The 23934-nt window shown below is 46.5% G+C and overlaps 1 protein-coding gene across 1 annotated transcript; it reads left to right on the forward strand.

The window, feature by feature from the left end:
* Positions 1-689: 689 nt before the first annotated feature.
* Positions 690-23934, forward strand: zmym2 (zinc finger, MYM-type 2; the record flags this gene model as incomplete). The annotated part of the gene is made up of 25 exons (XM_079226603.1): positions 690-1358; positions 1704-1872; positions 2779-2933; positions 4020-4168; positions 4704-4866; positions 7736-7948; positions 9965-10115; positions 10763-10878; positions 11220-11339; positions 12209-12359; positions 12496-12668; positions 12759-12924; positions 15115-15143; positions 15438-15573; positions 15763-15884; positions 16004-16160; positions 16337-16461; positions 16582-16960; positions 17284-17399; positions 17512-17692; positions 17792-17934; positions 19235-19349; positions 20297-20539; positions 20856-20988; positions 21728-23934. 25 exons carry the CDS (start codon positions 690-692, stop codon positions 21939-21941), a joined length of 4488 nt encoding a protein of 1495 aa, XP_079082729.1. The 3' UTR covers positions 21942-23934.

Consider the following 23934-nt stretch of genomic DNA (forward strand, 5'->3'; position numbering starts at 1 on the left):
AAATGTAGTGGTTTTATCTAGCAGAGTTAACCGAATATTTTCTGGTTTATTAAATGGTTATTTCCAGGCCTGGAAAAGTCCTTGAAAAAAATAAAACCCCAAAAGTTTAGTACAAGTCATGTAAATGTGTTATATTCATGTGTTCATGTAAATGTGTTATATTCATGTGTTCATGTCGTTCATTTACGCTGAGTTTGAAATAATGAATATGCTTTTAAAAGAAAGACTCAAAATATAAGCAGGCATACATACAGGCATCTATATAAATGTTTATTCTTTTAATCAAACTATTGTCTCATTCATTTGAGTCATTTAAGGTTCACTGTATGCTTTGTGTTCTCATTGTTAGTTTAAATACTACATTTACTCACTTTTTACTGTTTACACCCAGACTTCACTAAATGTTTCTAATGGACATTTGGTTTAAAGTCATGAAATCATTGGTCAGAATGTGTATCTAACTGGTTTTTATTGTTCTGTTTGAGCAAATAAAACCCAAGAGGTCATATTTTAGTTGAAGCAGCCCGTGTTGACGCAATGACAATGAGTCTTCACCAGGCATATGGGGGTCTGTGTGCAGGGGGCGGGGCCTCCGGGGACACCTGCGTCACCTGTGCAGCTGCTAGGTGATAATTAGGCGCGGCTCTAACCGGCTCTTGTTCTCTGGTCTCCAGGTGGTTGCTTTAGCGATGGACGGGGAGCCAGAACCGATCCCTGCCGAGGCGGAAGAGGCAGCAGGGGAGCGGGTGGAGCCCATGGATGCCACTCCCTCCCCCGAGCCAGCGGCCGCGCCCGCCTCCGAGGAGGCTGGGGAGGCCGTTTCCATGGAGGCGGAGGCGGAGGAGGAGGAGGAAGGTGACGAAGCCACGAAGGAGGACGATGACGACGTGGTCCTCGTAGGGGAGGAGGACCCCGAGCCTTCTGCCGCCGCCGCAGACCTCCTCGAGCCGGCCGAGACCGCGGACATGCCCGCGGTGACGACGAGCCCGCCGGGTTCCCCCGCGTCTTCCAGCCCGTCCCCGGTGGCGCCGCCGTCCGCCAAACCTACCGCCGCAGAAGCGGAGCCCATCATCATCGACGACGAGGAGGAGGAGGAGGAAGAGGAGGAGGAGGAGGGCGGCGAGCAGGGAGACGCCTCGTCCTCCTCCGCGTCGCGCTCGCCGGGCGCGCTCAGCGGCGCCGAGCCGGATTCGGACATCCGGATCGCCAGCGTCACCACGCTGGGCTCTGGGGGGCGGGACGGAGCCCACGCCGACGCCGGGTCGCCCGCGGATACGCCGCCGCATCCGGCGGGCGTCCAGGAGGACATGACGCTGGTGATCACCTCGGTGACGTCACTGCAGGGCGGAGCGGCGGCGGTGGTCACGGTGGTGAGGATCCTGTTTCGTCACACCTGTTTCTACCTGTGCGCTGGCTGGCTTCATTGTTGTATACCAAGTCAATGCTTTTAATGTCATTTAAACAGGCTAATCATTAGGAATTATTTAATTAACTTAAATATTAGTTAATGGAAAATGTAAATTAGGTGATATCTTCAGAATAAATATTGTGTGTGCGTTAAAAGATAACATTTAGATTTGTTTGATCGGTCTAAATAAGGTCACATTAGTGCTCCACCCCTTCAGAAGCATTGATATTGACATTTTAGGGAAAAGGAGATGGTTCTTATTATTTAGTTTTCCAATGTTTTGTCGTGTGTGTAGGAAGGTGACGGCCCTGTGGAGGAGAACGGCCTGCAGATCAGCAGCGCCTTCAGCCTGAACCCCGACGCCCCGGCGGGTCGACCCCCCGCCTCCTTCAACCCCGGGAGGGGCTCCGGGCCGGCGGGCCAGCTGGTGCCGAACGGAGACGCGGGGTCGCACAACAGAGCAGGTACCCGGGTGTTGTGGGCGTTTTACCTGATCTCATATTCATGTTTTTTGACTTGAGCAGCGTTCCCTCAGCCTCCTGGTGTTCACGTGAAGCAGGAAATGTGCCCCGCCTCATTTTTATTTGAAGGTCGCTGGTGCTAAGAAAGAAGAGTGGAGTAACTTTAGTACAACATGGAGCAGAACCTTTTGTTATCTGTGTCCTAAACTATATTTTTCGGATGCACACTGTCGTAACGGAGACAAAAAAGCATCCTGCACTAAAATGATTTATCTCCAAGGACAGTTTAAATAAAATAAACATCAGCTTGGCAAAATGCATTTATTACACGGACGAGTGAATGTAAAAACCTCACAGGGAACCTTTAAGTAGAGAAAGTGGTATTTTCTCACTTTGCAGTGCGTCTAAAGTCTGTCAAGAGAAAGACGTTTTACCTGGCTCCGCCCCCGGCATGCAGCCTTACTGGCGGTTAAGGACATTGAGTTTTTTTATGTTCCTGTCAACACACGGACTGCAGGTGGCGCTGTTCACTGCAGCGGTTCTCTTTTACACAACTGTCTGAACCCGGAGGATGAATCTGTTTATCTCATGTTGAGCCACTTCCTTTGGCACAGAAAGCTGCAGAAGCCACGCGTGTTTGCCGAGGTCAAACGGTTCAGGGATGTCAGTTTAACCAGCTGTAAATATTTATATTTAATCACAGCTGCGTTCTTTATCACATACCATTAGTGCACACTGCGTCTCCCTGCAGGCAGAAGTACTTCCTCATAACATGGCACCTTGACTCTCTTGCTCATTTACCTGCTGCGCAAAGGATTGTGGGTAGAAAAGCATGGCGGATGTAGGAGAACATCCTGGTGTTTGTGCAGTGTGCCAATAAATAAAGTTTGTTTGTTCCTCTCCCTCCAGACTCGTGGATCTCCCAGTCGGCTTCAGTCCCCCGCAACCAGAAGCAGACGGGGGTCGAGTCCCCGTCGCCGGCTTCCTCCCTCCCCAAACCTCCCGGCCCGTCTTCCTCCTCCACTTCCTCGTCCGGCTCGCAGCCACAGCCCCGGACCGTCAAGGTGATCAGACTCTCATTTATTTATTTTTATATATATATATATATATATATATATTTTTTTTTTTATATATATATATTTAAAAAAATATTTTATTTAGTGTGTGTGTATATATTATAAACATTTATATAGTTTTATTTTTTATTTTGTATATAAATAAAAAAATGTATATATATTTTATTTTTTGTACATATATATTACATTTTTGTTTTATATATATATATATATATATATATATACACAAAATAATAATATTTACATTGTTATATATATATCTCATATTTTTATATACATATATACAGTATATTTGTGTTTTTATACATGTATTTAAACATTTAAAAACAAGATGTGTATGAAGGTAAAAATATGTTTTAGATTAATATAAAAAACTAGTAGATAATAGATACAAAGATAATTGTATCAGAAGATATCATAGCGTTCAACTGTATGAATAAATAGTAGAAATATGTAATAAAGTATTATATCTGAAAATATAATAGTGTACATGTATTACAAATGTATTTAATAAAAACAGTAGAAAAGGTTAGAAAATATATTAATGATGAGATTCATATCAGAAATATAGTAGAATAATATAAGTAAAATATACTACACAAAATACATGTTAATACATTACAGGTACCAATAAACAACGTCGGTTAAACACACAGAAACAAGTTATAAATTAAAAACACTAAAATCTAATTAATTCGAGTGACTCCAAGGAGTTTATGTATCCAATAAGCTTTCAATAACTGATCACTGATATTGCCACCCGAGTCTGTCAATGCATATGAATCTAAGGCAGAAGCTTCTGCAGCTTTCTGCAACAGAATCTCCTGCATTCAGTCAATTTACATTTTCTTTACAGTGCATTTCTTGTGTTCAACAATCCATTCAGTTTCTGTAACACAGCGGCAGTTTATCCAATAGCACATTCAGTCGTCTCCTTTTCTCTCTCTCACATTTTATTGTGAAGTGTTTGTTCAGCCGTGTAAAGGGAGGTTTGCAGAACCCGTCCTCGGCTGCAGGCGGAGTCAGGTGACGTCTCTCTGCAGTAAAGTCATGGTGGTGTTTGTCTTCCTCCAGGTGACCTGCGCCAACTGTAAGAAGCCTCTGAAGAAAGGCCAGACGGCCTACCAGCGCAAAGGCTCCACCCACCTGTTCTGCTCCACCACCTGCCTCTCCGCCTTCTCTCACAAACCCGCCCCCAAGAAGAGCTGCACCATGTGCAAGAAGTGAGTCAAGGCCCTACAGCCTTACGGTTTGACTGTTGCTTTTATGGGGATTTCCGTTTCAGTTTTGCGTTGGTTGTCATTTTCTCAATTATTTATTGACTTTGCACTATCTTCCTCATAAGTTCCTCATCTCAATATTTAACGGGTAACTTCCGTGTTTTTCTAGCTGCACCCTGTTTTCTAATGAGATGAGATGGAACGTTGTCCAGTATTGAGGAAGAGCGCTGCAGATGGCAGCAGCTATAAAAGCTGCAGTGTAACTCCCACCGTCAATGTATGTCCAATAAATATTGGACCTCTGTGAGCTCACAGAGGTCAGTCCGTCCGACGTCTGCAGCGTTCTCTCAATACTGGACTTTTATTTACAGTCAACGAGTGACTAAAACACATTGTTTCCTCCAACTATCAGGACAGATGCTGTTAACTATCGGGACGGATGTTATTACACACCGGGGCGTTTGTTTTTCTTTTTTCTAACCGATGCACATGTTGTACGCGTAGATTTGAATGTGTCCGTGTGGTGTTTCTTCTCCAGGGACATCACGAACATGAAGGGCACCATCGTGGCCCAGGTCGACTCCAGCGAGTCTTTCCAGGAGTTCTGCAGCACCGGCTGCCTCGGCGCGTACGAGAACAAGCAGAACCCGCCCAAGTCGTTGATCAAGACCAAATGCACCGTCTGCGGCAAGCTCACAGAGGTCAGTCCGTCCGATAGGCTCCTCCCCCTCTGCCTGTCCACCCGTCAGACTCCTCCCCTCTGTCCGTCTACCTGTCAGACTCCTCCCCTCTGCCTGTCCACCTGTCAGACTCCTCCCCCTCTGCCTGTCCACCTGTCAGACTCCTCCCCCTCTGCCTGTCCACCCGTCAGACTCCTCCCCCTCTGCCTGTCCACCCGTCAGACTCCTCCCCCTCTGTCTGTCCACCCATCAGACTCCTCCCCCTCTGTCTGTCCACCCGTCAGACTCCTCCCCCTCTGTCTGTCCACCCGTCAGACTCCTCCCCCTCTGTCGTCCACCCGTCAGACTCCTCCCCTCTGTCCGTCCACTCGTCAGACTCCTCCCCCTCTGTCGTCCACTCGTCAGACTCCTCCCCCTCTGTCGTCCACCCGTCAGACTCCTCCCCCTCTGCCTGTCCACCCGTCAGACTCCTCCCCTCTGTCCGTCCACCTGTCAGACTCCTCCCCTCTGTCCGTCCACCTGTCAGACTCCTCCCCCTCTGTCCGTCCACCTGTCGGACTCCTCCCCTCTGTCCGTCCACCTGTCGGACTCCTCCCCTCTGTCCGTCCACCCGTCAGACTCCTCCCCCTCTGCCTGTCCACCTGTCAGACTCCTCCCCTCTGTCCGTCCACCTGTCAGACTCCTCCCCCTCTGTCCGTCCACCTGTCAGACTCCTCCCCTCTGTCCGTCCACCTGTCAGACTCCTCCCCTCTGTCCGTCCACCTGTCAGTCAGGTGTTGAAAGGTAAGGCGGGCATGAAGGCCTGCAGCCGTCTCAGATCGGTAGCAAGACATGCGTTGGGTTTCACCGTCTCCATCATTCACATACAAAAAAATTATGTTTTGCATTTGTTTACATCCTCTCAGTTTCGGGGCTTTTTCTCTCTGTAGCCGTAGTTTTTCTCTGCAATACAAAAGTTGCAGCTGGATGGAAACAACACCATCACTGCATCAGTACTAAGTAGTTCTGTGCAGAATTAGTTATTATACCTTAAATAAATGAAAAATAAGTATGGAAAAAAAGTTGACTTTTTTTAATTTAATTTACAAAAAATTGCAAACAATGGAATTTATAAATAAACAACATTTCTCTAGTGTCCACACTTGTGCAGGCTCTCCTCTGCATTCAGCAGTTTGCAGCTCAGTCACATGACTGTTGGTCTCAGGAGAATCCATCATGGCTTCCTGCTTGTGAGTCGAGCAAAATGTAAGGTTTTTTATTTAATCAAAAGGTTTAATTGAAGAGAGAATTTAAATGAGACGTGTAGAATAAAATGTTTTTCAAGAAATGCTTTTTTTAATTAATCTTAAGGCCAGATGTTCATGGACAAACGTAAAGATGAAAATCTGACGATAATAATAAATAACAAATATTCAAGCTTCTGGTTTAGTTTTGTTTAAAGAAAACCTGCTTTAATTCCGGTTAATGAACGATCTCTTACCTCCATTTCATTCCATCTGTCTCCCTTTTTTATCAGCTTCCTCCTCCACTTTACTTTCATTCAATATTCATCTTCCTCCTCCTCCATCTCACTGTTCTCTCCTTTCTTGTCGTCTCTGTTATCCATTCATTTATTTTTCACCTCACGTCGGCGTCTCGGGGCTCATTTCACAGGAGGACGCCGCTCCGTCTCCACGGCCGCCGCAGGGCTCAGAACCCGGAGAACCGTTCCTCCAGAATCAAAATGGCGAGCGCGTGTTCAGTATTAGTGTGTGTGGTTCTGCTGCATCGCCGCGAGGCCACGGCTTCTCGTGACATCTTAAAACCTTTTGCATTATTTATGTCTCCCTCCTTAGTTTCCTTTGCATACAAAAGCAACAGCAGTGTCCCTGCAGAACGACGATGCAAAGCACATAAACGGTGCGCACTTTTAATTTTTAAATGAATAAAATAAACGATATATGATTTATTTTACCTGTCATTGCTTAGATTAAGATTTTAATAATGTAGGTTTTTAGTTGCGGGCGTGTCGTGGCGTCTTGTCGTTTGGGATTGAAATGTTAACGCCGGCCCTCAGTGATTCATGTTCCTGTGCATTCATTCATTTTGCACACTGAGCCAAACAAACGCATGCAAAGTAGAAGCCTGCTGGATTCACTGAAGTTTGTTTCTACGAGGCGTGAACTCGTCCGCTATTGAAGGGATGGTTGTGATGCTTCGTTGTGTTTCATGAGGTTCTTCTACACAGTCGGAGTTTATTGCACGAGACGGAGCAAAGTAATGTTCTGCTGTGGACGTATTTTAGACTCCTAGAAGAATCAATATCAGTTTAAATGAACGCTATATTTATAATATTTCACCTTTCTAACGGGGAACTGAAGCTGTTCTCTATGGTCTCTTCAAACACACCAGACTCCATTCATAAAAACAGTGATTTAACCGCACAGTCTCCTGCTGCCTCCATCTGTTAGTTAGTGTTGTTGAGTGACTTTGGTGTTTTTAAATGTTGGTTTGGATTCACCGAATTGACTTTATAACACTCAGAAACGACCAGATGGAGGCAGCAGGAGACCACAGCTCCTGTATTCTATGAGCTAAAATCACTGTTTTTCTCAATGGAGTCTGGTGTGTTTGAAGAGAGCATAATGAGAAAGGTCTCTCTGACAGCGAGGTAAAGAGGTGAAAATATAATAAATATCGCGTTCATTTAAACTGATGTAGATTCTAAAGTGCGTCCACAGCAGGACATTACTTTTCTCCGCCCACTGCAGTAAAACTTGAGTGTGTAGAAGTACCTCATACAAACACATCCAAACTCTCCCTTTAGTGACCCAAAGTGATGCATAATGAGGTTTATTTCTAAAACGAGAGCTGAATGAAGTTCTTGCTGCGTTTCTCTCTCCGTCCACAGATCCGGCACGAGGTTAGCTTTAAGACCGTGACCCATAAGATCTGCAGCGACACGTGTTTCAACGTTTACCGCCGGGCCAACGGCTTGATCATGAACTGCTGCGAGCAGTGTGGCGACTACCTGCCCAGCCGAGCCTCGGCCAACCACTTCCTGCTGGTGGACGGCCAACAGAAACGCTTCTGCTGCCAGAACTGCATCAGGGAGTACAAGCAGGTACTGTGGGCTCAGCCGACGGAGCCCGGGGTCGATTTCCTTCAGGCTCATCCGACCGTATCCATCTAGAATGACAGGTCTGCTCGGCCCAAAGTGGCTGTTGTTATTAATTACGCCTCCTCCTCACAGCCTAGAAACTGCCTAAAAAATAGCTGAAAATATAGAAATATTAAGGAAAACGTATACAGTTGCTTTAACGCTACGACCTCAAAGGATGAAGACGTATACGGCGTCTCTACGTCACTCCTCCACACTCCAAATATTGGATGCAAAAAATGGCGACAAATATGGAAACTTCTTTTCATTGGTTGCAACAACAACAAAAAACATGGCGACAAATGTTGAAACTTCCATTCATTGGTTGCAAAAAACAACGGCGCTCATAATCCAAGATGGCGACTCGAGGCTTCGTGACGTCGATCCACAAACCAACAGGGTGACGTCACGATGACGACGTCCACTTCCTTTACACGACTCTGGTGCCGCCAGACTTTCCTCTGGCTCTTGAAGGCACCGTGGAGACAAAGCTCACCGTCTGATTGGATGTTTTCTGCCACCAATCAGAATTTAAATCTTTTAATTATTTGTAACATCTGACCAGCTGTGTTTATACATTAAACAATTATTTAAAAAATATTCCAGTTTCATTAAATAGAAAGAAATCTGAACCTTTACCAACAGCAGACTAATTATAAATCTGTTATGCCTCTCTGAATTAAAATAAGTTAAATGTTTACAGTTCTGCACGTCTGGATGTTAGACATAACGGTTAATAAAACATGGTTCCGGGTCTTGCAGCCCGAGCTGAAGATTCTTTTTATCCAGTAATACGAGTATCTCCAGATCTGATGCTCGCTCTTGTAATAAAAGGAGGACAAAGAGTAGAATCAGCAGTGGAATCACAAAACAAACACACAGATTATTGAATACTGTTCATGTGAGTTCTGTAGTTTACTCCTCCAAGGCTCAGACGTGGTCGAGGTTGACTCGACTAAAGTCTGAATCCACTTTGGATTCCTCCGACAGACGCTTTAAACCTCTTTTATGTCTACAAGTGTCGGGCTTCGGTTTTGTAGCTTTATGGTTTCTTCTTCTTCTTCTTCTTCTTCTTCTTTCTTTTCTTCTTCCTCCTTCGTTCTTCCTCCTCCTCCATTACTTCTTGACATATTTCAATCGGATCGGCTGTCAAAAAAATTACCAAAATGGCCGTTGTCTTGTTTTATAGAGCAGTTCAGATGAATGATGGCGGTCAGTTAAAAGCTCCAGTGACTACTTCATAATAAATGTTGGCTCGTGTTTTGCCAGTTAAAAGCTTTTTACTGTGAAGCTGCAGCAGCAGAATATGCCATTGGCATTACAACCTGTTGCAGAATAACTGTTATAATGCCATAATTCATAAAAAAAAAAAAAAATGCAAGTTGAATTTCTTGTCTACAAGTGTTGCCAAATGTTCGAAAACAACATGGAGGCTCGACACAGAGAACCTACACAAGTAGGTTGTAAAAATATGTAAATATGTTCACTTCCTGAAGTTATAGTTTCACAGATTTGTTGTCACGTGACTGTTGGTCTCAGATGAGTCAATCATGACGTCATAGTTTCACTGAGGAGCTCAGAATTTAATGATTTTTACACAATATTATTAAAGCAAATGGTTTATTTTGTGGCGATTTAAAAATAAGACGTGTTGAATAAAATGTTTTTGGTAAAATCCCAATTTAATGCTTTGTCTTGGCTGCTTTTTCTGGCAGAAATGTTCATCGCACGATGCGTTCAAGGACCTGTCGGAAAGATGAAAACCTGACAATAATGGCGGCTTTTGAAGTTTAACACCGTGATAAACAGTTCAGGCTATTTAAAAAAAATTATAAAAAGTGGGGTCCAGAGGGTTAAACGTATTTTCGGTTGCAGTATGAGAAAAATAAAGTGTTTTTATTTCTTTATTACATTAAATAAATGTGAGCTAAATGGAGCTTTGAGGTTGTTCTGATGTGTTTTCTTCTCCTCTCACGTCAGGCTCACAGTAAACTTGCGACCTGCCTGACTTGCAAAACGCTGATCAAGACCGGCGAGGTTCTGCACAGCCTCGGCGCGGCCGGCACCATGGGCTCCTTCTGCACCGTCACCTGCATGAACAAGGGCAAGCTGCCGACCACCTCCTTCATCAGTGAGTCAGAGACGCACAGACGTCTCGTCTGGACCACAAACGCAACGCGGCCAGGGAGAGGAGTGAGACGGGTCAAAGAACTCTATCGGATCAGAAGAAAAGAAAAAATAACTTTTAGATTCCTGATCACGCCTTATAGTAATTTATAGTGTTTGTTTTCTTCATAAAAACACAATGCAAATGATAAGAAGTTAAACATCATAATTCATCTCTAATATCTATTTTAGATTCATGTGAAAACATTTGGATTTATTCTAGTTTATCACCAACACTACATTTTACGAGATTACATGTGAACGCATCATGAGAACATTATCATTTACCTTCAGCCAGTACGTTAGCGGTGCTGCTAACGTTACTAGCTCTCCTGTTGTTTCTCTATTAGCAGTGCTGCTAACGTTACTAGCTCTCCTCCTGTTGGTTCTCCATTAGCGGTGCTGCTAACGTTACTAGCTCTCCTGTTGTTTCTCTATTAGCGGTGCTGCTAGCGTTACTAGCTCTCCTCCTGTTGGTTCTCCATTAGCGGTGCTGCTAACGTTCCTAGCTCTCCTCCTGTTGGTTCTCCATTAGCGGTGCTGCTAACGTTCCTAGCTCTCCTGTTGTTTCTCTATTAAATGACGGTGCTCTTGTATCGCCTGTGTGTGCAGACACCGAGCCGTCGTGTCACTTCTGCAAGAGGAACTCGTTGCCGCAGTACCAGGCCACGCTGCCGGAGGGGAACATCCTCAACTTCTGCAGCTCGCAGTGCGTCACCAAGTTCCAGGTGGGCGGACTCTTCTTACCTTTCTGCTCTTTAAAAAACAAACTATAAATAAAGTGAGAATAAAGACATTGCCGGCGCCCAGCAGACTTAATGTTGTTAAAGACAGAAGAGATGAGGATTCTTCTGCTGTAGTTGAATTAAGACACTATTCTGCAGTGAGGATGATGAAATGAAAGAATATACGTATGCATTGCAAACTAATCTCATGTGATAAATAGCTGAGATGATCTAACTAATTAATGGCCTCTTAAGTGCAGCCAGGTGCATTGTGGGAGCCCGGCGTCGGACACGCCAGCTGCTCGTCATCAGACGGTTTTAATGGTGTTCTTTTTTCTTTACAGAACGTTGCTCTTCAAACGACCAACGGACAGACGGCGCTCTCCACCACCAACACCGTCCAGCTGAAGTGTAACTACTGCCGGGGAACCTTCAGCCTGAAGCCGGAGACGCTGGAGTGGGAGGTGAGAGGAAGCTTTATTGATCCTGAGAGGAAGCTTTATTGATCCTGAGAGGATGCTTTATTGATCCTGAGAGGAAGCTTTATTGATCCTGAGAGGATGCTTTATTGATCCTGAGAGGAAGCTTTATTGATCCTGAGAGGAAGCTTTATTGATCCTGAGAGGAAGCTTCATTGATCCTGAGAGGAAGCTTTATTGATCCTGAGAGGAAGCTTTATTGATCCTGAGAGGAAGCTTTATTGATCCTGAGAGGAAGCTTCATTGATCCTGAGAGGAAGCTTTATTGATCCTGAGAGGAAGCTTTATTGATCCTGAGAGGAAGCTTTATTGATCCTGAGAGGAAGCTTCATTGATCCTGAGAGGAAGCTTCATTGATCCATTGATTCATTGATATATATATATATATCTAAATACGAAATATAAAAAAAATATATAGATATATATATCTAAAAACGAAATATAAAAAAAAAATATAGATATATATAAAATAAATAACAGGTAGCGAGCCTTAAAATATCAACGCTGTCCGTTTCATTACTTTATATTTATGTAATAAATATACAAAAGTCACTTTGATGATAATCTGCATTAGAAACGTATAATATTAACAATCGTTATAGCGATCAATTTGACTCATACAGTCGTGTTCATTGGAGGAAGTTTCCACACGATGTAGGAATAAAAATAGAAACTGTACAAGAACGATTAGGTGTGTGTGTGTGCGCACATGGTCGGTGTCGTGTCTCTGTTTATGTTTTCTCTTTAGTCCTTATAAATAAACAATCTTGTTGGGGATATTAATTATTAAAGAACACACACATAGACTGGGCAGACTGGGAGCAGTGGAGTGATCCCTTTGTGTGCGTGTGCAGGACAAAGTGTACCAGTTCTGCAGCAGGACGTGCTGCGAGGACTACAAGAAGCTGCACTGCATCGTGACGTTCTGCGAGTACTGCCAGGAGGAGAAGACGCTGCACGAGATGGTCAAGTTCTCCGGAGTCAAGAAGCCGTTCTGCAGCGAAGGTACCCGCCTCAGAACGCTTTTTTTGTGGCATAAGGTCATTGAAAGGTCATGGGAATCCATTGGTCAACATGTGTCTGAACCCTGTTTGCATATCTGAAGTTTAGTTGACTTGTTGTTCTCTCTTTCCTCCTCCAGGCTGTAAGCTGCTGTTCAAGCAGGACTTCATCCGGCGGCTGGGCCTGAAGTGCGTGAGCTGCAACCACTGCAGCCAGCTGTGCAAGAGAGCGCTGACCCGGCAGCTCGGCGGCATGACGCGCGACTTCTGCAGCGAGGCCTGCGCCAAGAAGTTCAACGACTGGTACTTCAAGGTCCGCTTGCTCTCCGCCGGGAAACGAAACGCGGGTCTTTTAACGCTGCCGCGGTTGTGAAAACGTTTCCTCTCTCTCTCTCTCTCTCAGGCGCTGCGCTGCGACTGCTGCAAGGTTCAGGGGAACCTCACGGAGTCGGTGATGTGGAGAGCCGAGATGAAGCACTTCTGTGACCAGGACTGCCTGCTGAAGTTCTACTGCCAGCAGAACGAGCCCATCATGGTCACGCAGAGGGGCCCGGAGAACGCGGCCCACGGTGTGTGCGTGTGTGTGTGTATGTGTTTGTGTGTGTGTGTGTGTGTGTGTGTGAGAGAGGGGCCTGGAGAACGCGGCCCACGGGGTGTGTGTGTGTGTGTGAGAGGGGCCCGGAGAACGCGGCCCACGGTGTGTGTGTGTGTGAGTGAGAGGGGCCCGGAGAACGCGGCCCACGGTGTGTGTGTGTGAGTGAGAGGGGCCCGGAGAACGCGGCCCACGGTGTGTGTGTGTGAGTGAGAGGGGCCCGGAGAACGCGGCCCACGGTGTGTGTGTGTGTGTGTGTGTGTGTGTGTGTGTGTGTGTGTGTGTGTGTGTGTGTGTGTGTGTGTGTGTGTGTGTGTGAGAGTGAGAGGGGCCCGGAGAACGCGGCCCACGGTGTGTGTGTGTGTGTGTGTGTGTGTGTGTGTGTGTGTGTGTGTGAGTGGGGCCCGGAGAACGCAGCCCACGGTGTGTGTGTGTGTGTGTGTGTGTGTGTGTGTGTGTGAGTGGGGCCCGGAGAACGCAGCCCACGGTGTGTGTGTGTGAGTGAGAGGGGCCCGGAGAACGCGGCCCACGGTGTGTGTGTGTGTGTGTGTGTGTGTGTGTGTGTGTGTGTGTGTGTGTGTGTGTGTGTGTGAGTGAGAGGGGCCCGGAGAACGCGGCCCACGGGGTGTGTGTGTGAGTGAGTGAGTGAGAGGGGCCCGGAGAACGCGGCCCACAGGGTGTGTGTGTGAGAGAGGGGCCCGGAGAACGCGGCCCACAGGGTGTGTGTGTGTGAGAGGGGCCCGGAGAACGCGTCCCACGGTGTGTGTGTGTGTGTGTGAGTGTGTGTGTGAGAGGGGCCCGGAGAACGCGGCCCACGGTGTGTGTGTGTGTGTGTGTGTGTGAGAGGGGCCCGGAGAACGCGGCCCACAGGGTGTGTGTGTGTGTGTGAGAGGGGTCCGGAGAACGCGGCCCACGGTGTGTGTGTGTGTGTGTGAGAGGGGCCTGGAGAACGCGGCCCACGGTGTGTGTGTGTGTGAGTGTGAGAGGGCCCGGAGAACGCGGTCCACGGTGTGTGTGTGTGTGAGTGAGAGGGGCCCGGAGAACGCGGCCCACGGTGTGAGTGTGAGTGTGTGTGTGAGAGGGGCCCGGAGAACGCGGCCTACAGGGTGTGTGTGTGTGTGTGTGAGAGTGGCCCGGAGAACGCGGCCCACGGTGTGTGTGTGAGAGTGAGAGGGGCCCGGAGAACGCGGCCCACGGTGTGTGTGTGTGTGTGTGTGTGTGTGTGTGTGTGTGTGTGTGTGTGTGTGTGTGTGTGAGTGTGAGTGAGTGAGAGGGGCCCGGAGAACGCGGCCCACGGTGTGAGTGTGTGTGTGTGTGTGTGTGTGTGTGTGTGAGTGTGTGAGAGAGAGGGGCCCGGAGAACGTGGCCCACGGGGTGAGTGTGTGTGTGAGAGGGGCCCGGAGAACGCGGCCCACGGTGTGTGTGTGTGTGTGTGTGTGTGTGTGTGTGTGTGTGTGTGTGTGTGTGTGTGTGTGTGTGTGTGTGTGTGTGTGTGTGAGAGGGGTCCGGAGAACGCGGCCCACGGTGTGTGTGTGTGTGTGTGTGTGTGGGGCCCGGAGAACGCGGCCCACGGTGTGTGTGTGAGAGCGGCCCGGAGAACGCGGCCCACGGTGTGTGTGTGAGTGAGAGGGGCCCGGAGAACGCGGCCCACGGGGTGTGTGTGTGTGTGTGTGTGTGTGAGAGGGGCCCGGAGAACGCGGCCTATGGTGTGTGTGTGTGAGTGAGTGAGAGGGGCTCGGAGAACGCGGCCCACGGTGTGTGTGTGTGAGAGGGGCCCGGAGAACGCAGCCCACGGGGTGTGTGTGTGTGTGTGTGTGAGAGTGTGAGAGAGGGGCCCGGAGAACGCGGCCCACGGTGTGTGTGTGTGTGTGTGAGAGTGAGAGTGAGAGGGGCCCGGAGAACGCGGCCCACTGTGTGTGTGTGTGTGTGTGTGTGTGTGTGAGAGAGTGAGAGTGAGAGGGGCCCAGGGGAACGCGGCCCACGGTGCTGCGGTTAAAATTAATATCTTTATACATTATTATATTTTGAGAAACTCTGATTTTCTGACGTATTGACCAAATGAATGAATCTATAAAATAATCCGGCTGAATGAATAATTAAAGATGTTTTCTTTATGCTAATCATCTTCCTTCATGTTTCCTTCATGCTTCCTTCTCTTCTCTTCCAGGATATGAAATGCATGCGGCCAAACTGGGGGTAAGTAAGAGAAGCTCAGTGTCTGATCTCTGAGTTTAGGACTAAACACAGAAAGCTCCTCCAGCAGGAAGAACTTAAAGAACTGTAAACTCATATTCACTACTTTATTGACCGTAAAGAAGGAAGTCAAGTATTAAAAAACATTATAAAGGAACAAAGTAACTTCCACTTAACAATTTCATTTGGAGGCAAAATATTTACTTTGAATGCTGGTGTTTAAAAAAACAAAACAATTAAAATCCTCAAATGTCAAAAGTGTGTGTCTCTGTGTGTAACCCGTCCCTCTGCTCTCAGATGGTGAGTCAGGGCACGGTGCCGTACGGCGGCTTGATGCGAGACGTGAAGAACAAGGCAGTTCTCTGCAAGCCGCTCACGCTGACCAAAGCCACGTACTGCAAGCCGCACATGCAGAGCAAGCTGCTGCAGACGGGTGAGCACCAACATCCGTGTTCATATTAGCACACGCGGAATCATTCAGTTAGCATGTTTCTATAGCGAGGAAGCGGAAGTTTCTCCTTGAGCTCAAAGTCATCGCGTCATGGCTCTTTAAATGCCCTTTAAAAAGTCATGAAACGCATTGGTCAGGATGTGTATGAACCCTGATATGAATTGTCCACAGATGTAGACGATGGCGTGAAGAGGGAGTACATTCCTGTTCCCATCCCCGTGCCCGTCTTCATCCCCGTGCCCATGAGCATGTACGCTCAGATCACGCCCCTTCCGGTCGCTCTGCCCGTTCCGGTAAGACACGACGCCCACGTGAGGATGATGATGATGATGATGCTCGGAGAAGGAAGGCGCGTTAACCGATGAATAAAACGCCGGTGTGGTTGATGCTTTGCCGCTCGTGTCCCGTGCAGATCCCGGTCCCCGTGTTGCTGCCCACCACCCTGCAGGGAGCGGAGCAGATCCTGCAGGCCATCATGGAGCTGAGGAACAAGGCGACCTCCGACCCCGCGGAGGCCGACCTGCTCGCCGAGGCCGAGATGATCGAGGAGGACCGGGAGCCGGAAGACGGTATGAGAGAGTCTGCAGCGAGACGAGATCATGCATATTTTATTTTGAAGGAAGCAACGGACATTAAAGTCACAAAAATACAGATTTAACAGAAGGTTCAGTTAGATTTGAAGTGGTGGTGATGATGATGATGATGATGATGATGATCATGATCTTCTACCGGCTTTGTGTTTCAGACGTGAAGCTGGTGGCGGTGAAGAAGGAGCGCAGAGGGGAGGAGGCCTCCAGCTGCAACTCTGAGGAAGAGGAGAAGCTGGCCGAGGAGGAGGAGAAGCTAGAGGAGGAGGAGAAGCTGGCCGAGGAAGAGGAGAAGCTGGCTGAGGAGGAGGAGGAGAAGCTGGCTGAGGAGGAGGAGGAGAAGCTGGCTGAGGAGGAGGAGGAGAAGCTAGAGGAGGAGGAGAAGCTAGAGGAGGAGGAGAAGCTGGCTGAGGAGGAGGAAGAGAAGCTGGAGGAGGAGAAGCTGGCCGAGGAAGAGGAGAAGCTGGAAGAGGAGAAGCTGGAAGAGGAGAAGAAGCTAGAGGAGGAGAAGCCGGCCGAGGAAGCGAAGAGGCCGGCCGAGGAAGAGGAGACACCAGAGGAAAAGGAAGGGGAGAAGGAGGAGAAAGGAGAGGAGAAGCAGGAAGAGGAGAAGCCTGCCGAGGAAGCGAAGAGGCCAGAGGAGGAGAAGCAGGAGGCAGAGATGCCAGAGGAAAAGGAGAAGCAGAAGAAAGAGGAGGAAGAGACGCCAAAGCAGGAGGAGAAGGAGGAAGAGGAGGAGGAGTACGAGCCCGACCTGGACCTGGAGGCCGACTTCCCTCAAGGTAAAACACCTCAACACCAACTTCTCTGAGGCCGTTCAGGAAAAATAATAATAGTTCTATATAATAATAGTTCTATATAATAATAGTTCTACAGTATTAAGTTCTGATGAGCAACATATGTTTCCGCTAAAAGACAAAGAAAAGAAAAAAATGTATCTGTTTAAAAACTATAAAGGCTATAACAAACAACTCAATTAGAATTTAAAAACTAAAGCTATGACATTACACCAAAATATGGTCCAGGTTGAAGTGCTCATTAAACACCTGACCACCTGCTTTGTGTGTCTGAGTGCACGTAAACACACTTCCTGTTCCTGCCTCAGCCTCAGACCCGGTCCCGGTCCTGGAGGGAATGGACGAGGACTTGGGCTTCTCTCTTCCTCCGGTCCTGAGCGAGGAGTCGGAGGAGTCGGCACCTCGGCCTCAGCCCAGGAGACAAGTATGTGCACACACACACACACACACACACAAGCATGCACACACACACACACACAAGCAAGCTAACACGCGCGCACACACGCGTGACGCTGCTTACCGTGTTTCTGCTGCAGGGCACCAAGAGGCGGGCCCTGGAGGACGCCTCGGATCAGACCCCGCCCACTTCCTCCCGTCCCGCAGACAGACGCTCAGGGGGCCGGTCGCTACCTCTCAAAGCTCGCTACGGCGTCAACGCCTGGAAGCGCTGGGCGCTGGCTGCTGCCGACCAATCAGAAGACACCAAAGTAAAGCCTGGTAAGCCCAACGGGATCTTGGCATTGCTCTTTTTTTAAATGTCGGCCGTCGCGCCTGAGAACACGCCTGAGAACACGTGTGTTTCCTCGTCTCCTGCAGCTCGCTCTAACGGCAACCTGCTGTCTCTGAGTTCGGAGGAGCTGAGCGCGGCGCTGTCGCGGTTCGTCAGGGAGGTGTGTCGACCCGGCGGGGAGCGCTACTCGCCAGACAGCATCCTCTACCTCTGTCTGGGGATCCAGCAGGTCGGTACCGGGCCGGAGGCTCTTCCTCGTATCCTCGAGATTCATGTGCCTTTAACAGATGGGACGTCTTCATGTGTTAAAGCTGCATTCTCTCTCCTGACCAGCAGGGGGCGACTCCTCTGGTTGTATAGAAGTCTATATAAATGACTCTACTTCTCTTGATTTATTCCCTCAGTAAACATGAGTTCATGTCTCAATCTCTAGTTTCAACAGACCATAAAGCCGGGTATGCTTTAGGGGCGGGGCTACAATGTGATTGACAGGTCAACACCAGAGAGTGTACTGCGTCTCCGCGTCACTCCTCCTCAGTCCTAATATGGTCACTTCCTGTTCAGTGGTTGCAAAACCCTATCCCTAACCCCTTATTTAATCTGGGAGAGAAATGAGGAAGACGTTGATCATGTGATTGCACCTGTGATTGCATTTTTCCCATGTATTATAAAAATATAAATTAAAAAAATTATATAAAATTTATATTTTTATAATACATTTATATTTTATAATATGTATTAATATATAAATTTATATTTTTATAATATATTTATATTATTATATATACATATATATTCATATTATATAACTTTAATATATATATTATCACCGACTAAAATGACATTTCTTAAAATAACATTTTAATAAAACAAGTATTCACAGGAAGTAAAAAAGCTTTAGCCTCGTTTTGGTTCCCTGAGAATTCCTTCCGGTCCTTTTTTAGAGGCAGGAACTAAAGTTAGAGCGCGTGTTTCCGGTCGGACAGAGTTACTGATGCGCAGTCCTCGCTCCTGCTCCCTCACACGTGAGCAGCAGCAGAGGCAGCAGCATGGCTGCAGAGAGGCGCGCGAGGCCGCTCAAAGTCGTCTCGAAGGGGATTTTACTGACCGGAAAATGTAAGATTCATTTCGTCCGTTTGTTAAAACTAACAAAGTAAAAAAATATTTTTTATTTACGACCTTTAAATCAAGAATATTAGACTTTAAAAACTAATTCAGGGCCTTGCCGCTTTAACGTACCTTACTTACCTCCTTTTTTTTCTTTTCTTTTTTTAAATATATAAATGTCCCACCAGTTTATTTGTGGGTTTTTGCAGAAGTCATAATTCGTAATGTTCCGATCTTTTCAAGCAGATATCTGTGTCCTATGATTATAACTATTTTGCTGTTCACATTCTGAAAAAATACAGTGATGATTATTTTAAATATGAGGACACCAACGCTTTGATCTCTGCACATTGACGCCGTCAGTTTGACCTGTTTTTATCGGTAATTTAACGCGTTTTCGTCGTGTGTGTGTGTGTGAGAAGCACCTCCACTCCAGAGGCCGCACGGATGACCTGTTCAGTGACCCCGGATACCGGCAGTTCGGGGAGGAGCTCAACAAGGTCCTGAAAGACTGGAAGCCCAGCGTGCTCCCTGATGGTGAGTCTGCCTTTACACTTTACACTTCCTACAACCACGTTGCACACAAAAAACGTACAATTTGGATCCAGAGTAGCTGCGAGAGGAAGTAAATGCGTTGCTGTGCTCGTGGGCACCACCTGGTGGCGGTGAGCCGCAGTGCACGCGTGTCCCGTGATTATAACTCATCTGCTGTTCACATCCTGATCCCCTGTGATTGCACTATGACGACTTATGAGGACACGAACGGGTGAAATACATGATTTAGGAGGGTTTTTAATGAGTGTATGTTAAATACAGAAGTAGTTTTTAAAAGGCTGCTTTTTTATTTTATTTATTTATCCTCCAGACGCGTTTCTTTCTTTCCAGATACCCAAAAAAGCCGTGAAATGTATTTTATAGACTGATATTTATACACTAAAAATGTAATAAAAAATGTTACATTAAAGGCTTATTTATTTAAAAAGAATATTTATATAATCAGAATCAGCTTAAATTGGCCATGTAAGTTTGCACATACATGGAATTTGACTCCGGTTTCACTTTGCTCTTTGTACTTGTTTGTAAACAAAAATATAAAAAAAGACATTAAAGACAGTAGTAAAAAAAGCAGATGGAAGAGTCTGGTTAACTGTTCATAAGAGTGACGGCCAGACGCTGGTATGAAACAACCGTAATGATGTATAAATGCACATTCCTTGTAACACTTCCATATATACTATTAACTAATGTGAAGACAAATATGTTTCCTTCCATCCCATAATCCTTTATCCGCTCAGCCGGTCAAACATGGTGCACTGTAGGTTTGATTTCAAGTCATAAATGTTGTATTTTAACATGCAAAATATAAGTTTACGTTGATGCACTTCCATTAATTTAGTTTCTAATGCGAGAGGACTAAAGTTTGGTGGGAATTTGTTCCTTTTGGTCCAACAAAGCGGTCCCTAATCCCTCTGCTGTGTCTGCAGGCTCGCTGTGGGGCCGCGTGGAGGAGCAGAGTCTGTGGAGCAGCCGGCAGCTGGGCGAGCAGAGTCCGGCCGCTCTGCTGCGCTCGCTGGTCTACCTGAACACCAAATACTTCGGGCTGCGCACCGTGGAGCAGCACCTGCGCCTCTCCTTCGCCAACGTCTACGGGCCCGACGCCGTGCACCCCGTCACCAAGGAGACCGGCGTCTGCATCCGCGTGCCTTCCATCTCTCAGGAGCACCACGGTATGGAATATGTTTATTTATATATATATATATATCTCAGATAATAAATAAGGATTTATTTAAAAGGTTTCTTTTTGTTGTGATATTTGTCATAACATGATGAGTTTATCAGCATTTTAATGCAAGTAGTCAGACAGTGGAAGTATTGATCTGCTCTGTTTGACTGTAAAGGGCTGATCAATTAGTTTATTTAATATCTAATAAGTTGGAGTTCAGAGGAAACTCATTTAAAAACAACTTTTCTTCGGCTCTTGAAATTAATTTGCATTATTTTTATCTTGTAGATGTTTTATTTTGTGGTGTTTTTGTCTTTCAGTGAAAGCGGAGTCGAGGAAGCGGAAACGCCCGCTGGAGGACGGAGACCAGGACGACGACTCAGGGGGGACGGCGGTTCGATGCCCGGTCCAGAAGCACGAGTGTCGCCTGTACGACCTCTACAGATCCAAGTGGTGCGTTCAGAGTCGAATACTAAATCGTCGTCTTTCTCGCTCCGATAAATACATAATATAAATAAAATAAACCTTTTCCCTTTTTTCTGATGCAGTTTGAAAAAAGCTTCTAAATACTCGGATACGTTTGATTTCACATAATTTATCAAATAATTTATCTTTACTTCTGTATGATGGACGTCAAATGTAGGCGACAGTATTTACTGTGTGATTATTTAGCTGTATATTGGGTCCAGGACCAGTAAACAATATGGTGTTTTTCTCAATTGTCTTTTTCATAATTGGTGGAAGCCAAAACATTTTTTTTTTATTAAACATAAAATGTATAAAAATGTTTTATGTGACCAGAAACCCAAAATATAAAGTTTACTATCTAATAAAGATTTATTTTTACAATTTTTCTTGATACATTATTGAATTAAAGTGTTCAGAAAGCAGTAACATCTGGAATCAAACTTATTATTAATTAAAATAATAAACATCGCTTCTCCTTCGTCTCGAGTCCGGTGATTAGATCTCATTGCTGTTCACATCCAGACGTTTCGACAATGTTGACTACTTAAAAAAATGAGGACTCAGTGGAAAATGTCACCTTTTCAAAAGTTCAGAACAATAGATTCACACTTGTCTCCTCTCCTTGTCTCCTCTCCTTCTGTCACACATTTTCGTCCTTCCTCCATCTTCCTTGATTCTTCTCACCTGCTCCCTCCTTTCCTTCCTCGTCTCCTCCCTCCTTCAGCCCGGCGTCGCTGCGGGAGCGCCTGGACGTGTTCTACGTCCAGCCCGACCCGGCCTGCGGCCCCGACGACCCGCTGTGGTTCAGCTCCACGCCGCTGGAGCGCCAGATCCTGGAGAGCCTCCTCGCCAGAGTCCTCCTGGTCAGCGACGTTTACACGGACACGCGGCGGCGGGAGGAGGAAGACGAGGAGGAGGAGGAAGGCGGGGGGGAGTAGCGAGCGCTTTGACTTCAGTCAGCGGACCCCTGAACTGTCGGAGGAGGAAGACGAGGGTAGCCAAGTGTGTCCTCCTCCTGGTGAGGAGCGTCCACGACGGACGAAGAGCAGCCGAACCGTTACTTACGCCGAGCGTCACAAATGACTCCTTTTTTTAATCTATAAATATATAAGATGAGTAAAAGGGGCGGAGCTTCTGTTTGTTCTTGTGGAGGAAACAGATCCCAGATCAGAACGATATTTAACCTTCAGCACACAATCACGCTTATAGAAGGTCGTTAAGGAGGGAGGGAGGGGGCGGAGCTTTGAGGCTTCACGAGCCAATAGGAGGAGGGTAGTGTCCCGGCAGCTGATTGGTCGAAGCGGCATCCTTTTGATGCGATCAGTTTGTGCAAAAGAAAAAACTTGTATTTTTGGGGCCAATTTAACGCGTCTTAACATTTCATATTTCTTCTATAAATCATGATTTAAACACTAAATATAAAAACTGCTGACGGCCGTAGAAGTTGGTTTTGTGAGTTTCTCCACAAAAAAAAAATCTTCTTTTGAACCACAGGTCATACGTTTCTTGGAAATACGGCGTTCGACTATACAGTTCACGAGGCGACCGGCTGCTTTGTGTTGAGGAAACCGTTCAGCTGACCGTCTGCATTTTAAAGGTGAATCTGTGCCACGCCGGGTCTTTCTCCTCCGCGTGAAGATGGGATTTCTGACTCTCCCGGCGTGTCTTGAACGCATCTTAAAGTCCTCCTCCTCCTCCCAGCCCTCAGCCTGGGCGGCGTACTGGTTTCACTCCTTTAACTGGAGCTGCTTTCATTCCTTCACGTCATCCCGCTCGCTGCTCTTCCTCATCATGATCTGCTCTTCCTCATGATCTGCTCTCAGGCGACACACACACACACACACACACACACACACACACCCCGCTGACGGAGGGCTTCAGGATGTCGGGGCTGATCCCAGACCAGTTCCTCCATGCTGCGTCTCTTTACTGGACTCCAGGGGAACCTTCATTCATGCGCTGTAGCATCACCTGCGTACGAAGTCTTTGAAGTGTAAATATCTCCTGAACGCACCGCCGCCCACTGACACCTGCAGCTTGAATAAAACACGCCTCCTTTTTTAAATATAAAGACTGATTATTTATTTAACTTCATTAGTTGGACTGTATCCTCTTTACGTTATGGTGACACTTCTTCCTTCACACCGAAAACCTGCTGCAGCCCCTCGCCTATATATATCTATATATAGATATATATAGATATATAAATACAATATTAGGGCTAAACATGAAGGACATGGATTATTCAGAGCTCAACAGACTTTTTTTTTTTGGCTCCTTTTCTAAACTTAATATCTGTTTTAGTTTAAAGAGCATTTCTAGCACGAAGCAAAAGCTTTTATTGTGTAAATGTTTGGGTTGGATATTTTTTTTTGCATTTATGATTTCATGTTTTGTACTATTCATTGTTTATTTCTTTGGTCTTTTTTTATTTTATTTATTTCGTTAAAAGTCCCCTTTTTTATGCTTTTCAGTTTTATGTTGCAATATATTTGGAGAACGTGTCAAGTTTAAAATCAATTGAAGGAATATTTGTTTTTATTCCTTTGTCAGTTACTCAATAGGAATAATATGAGCTGTAATAAATGTTCCTCCAGATGTTGAGTTCACCATAACGCAATGTTTTACATTTAAATGAGATTTCTCCTGACAGAGAAAACACTATTTTATCTAAAGATCAGCTGTTCCTGTTATTTTGTCCACTCGTCTGGAAGTGCAGTGTAATATTTCAGGAAGATTCAGCCCAAACCTTTTTAAACCCGCCCTGGACCAGGAGACCCCGTTTAACCCGGCTGACCCTCTTTGTATTATTATTCTTTCGTCTTGTTTCCCTGCTGGACTCGAGGCGGCGGACCTGACGCTGCGGCGCCGACGCCCGGCGTGAATGTGCCTATCTGTAAATACTGAAGTGAGTCTGGAGCTCTGTGCCGA

The sequence above is a fragment of the Taurulus bubalis genome (genome assembly GCF_910589615.1).
Source record: "Taurulus bubalis genome assembly, chromosome: 1".
Classification (NCBI taxonomy): Eukaryota; Metazoa; Chordata; class Actinopteri; order Perciformes; family Cottidae; genus Taurulus; species Taurulus bubalis.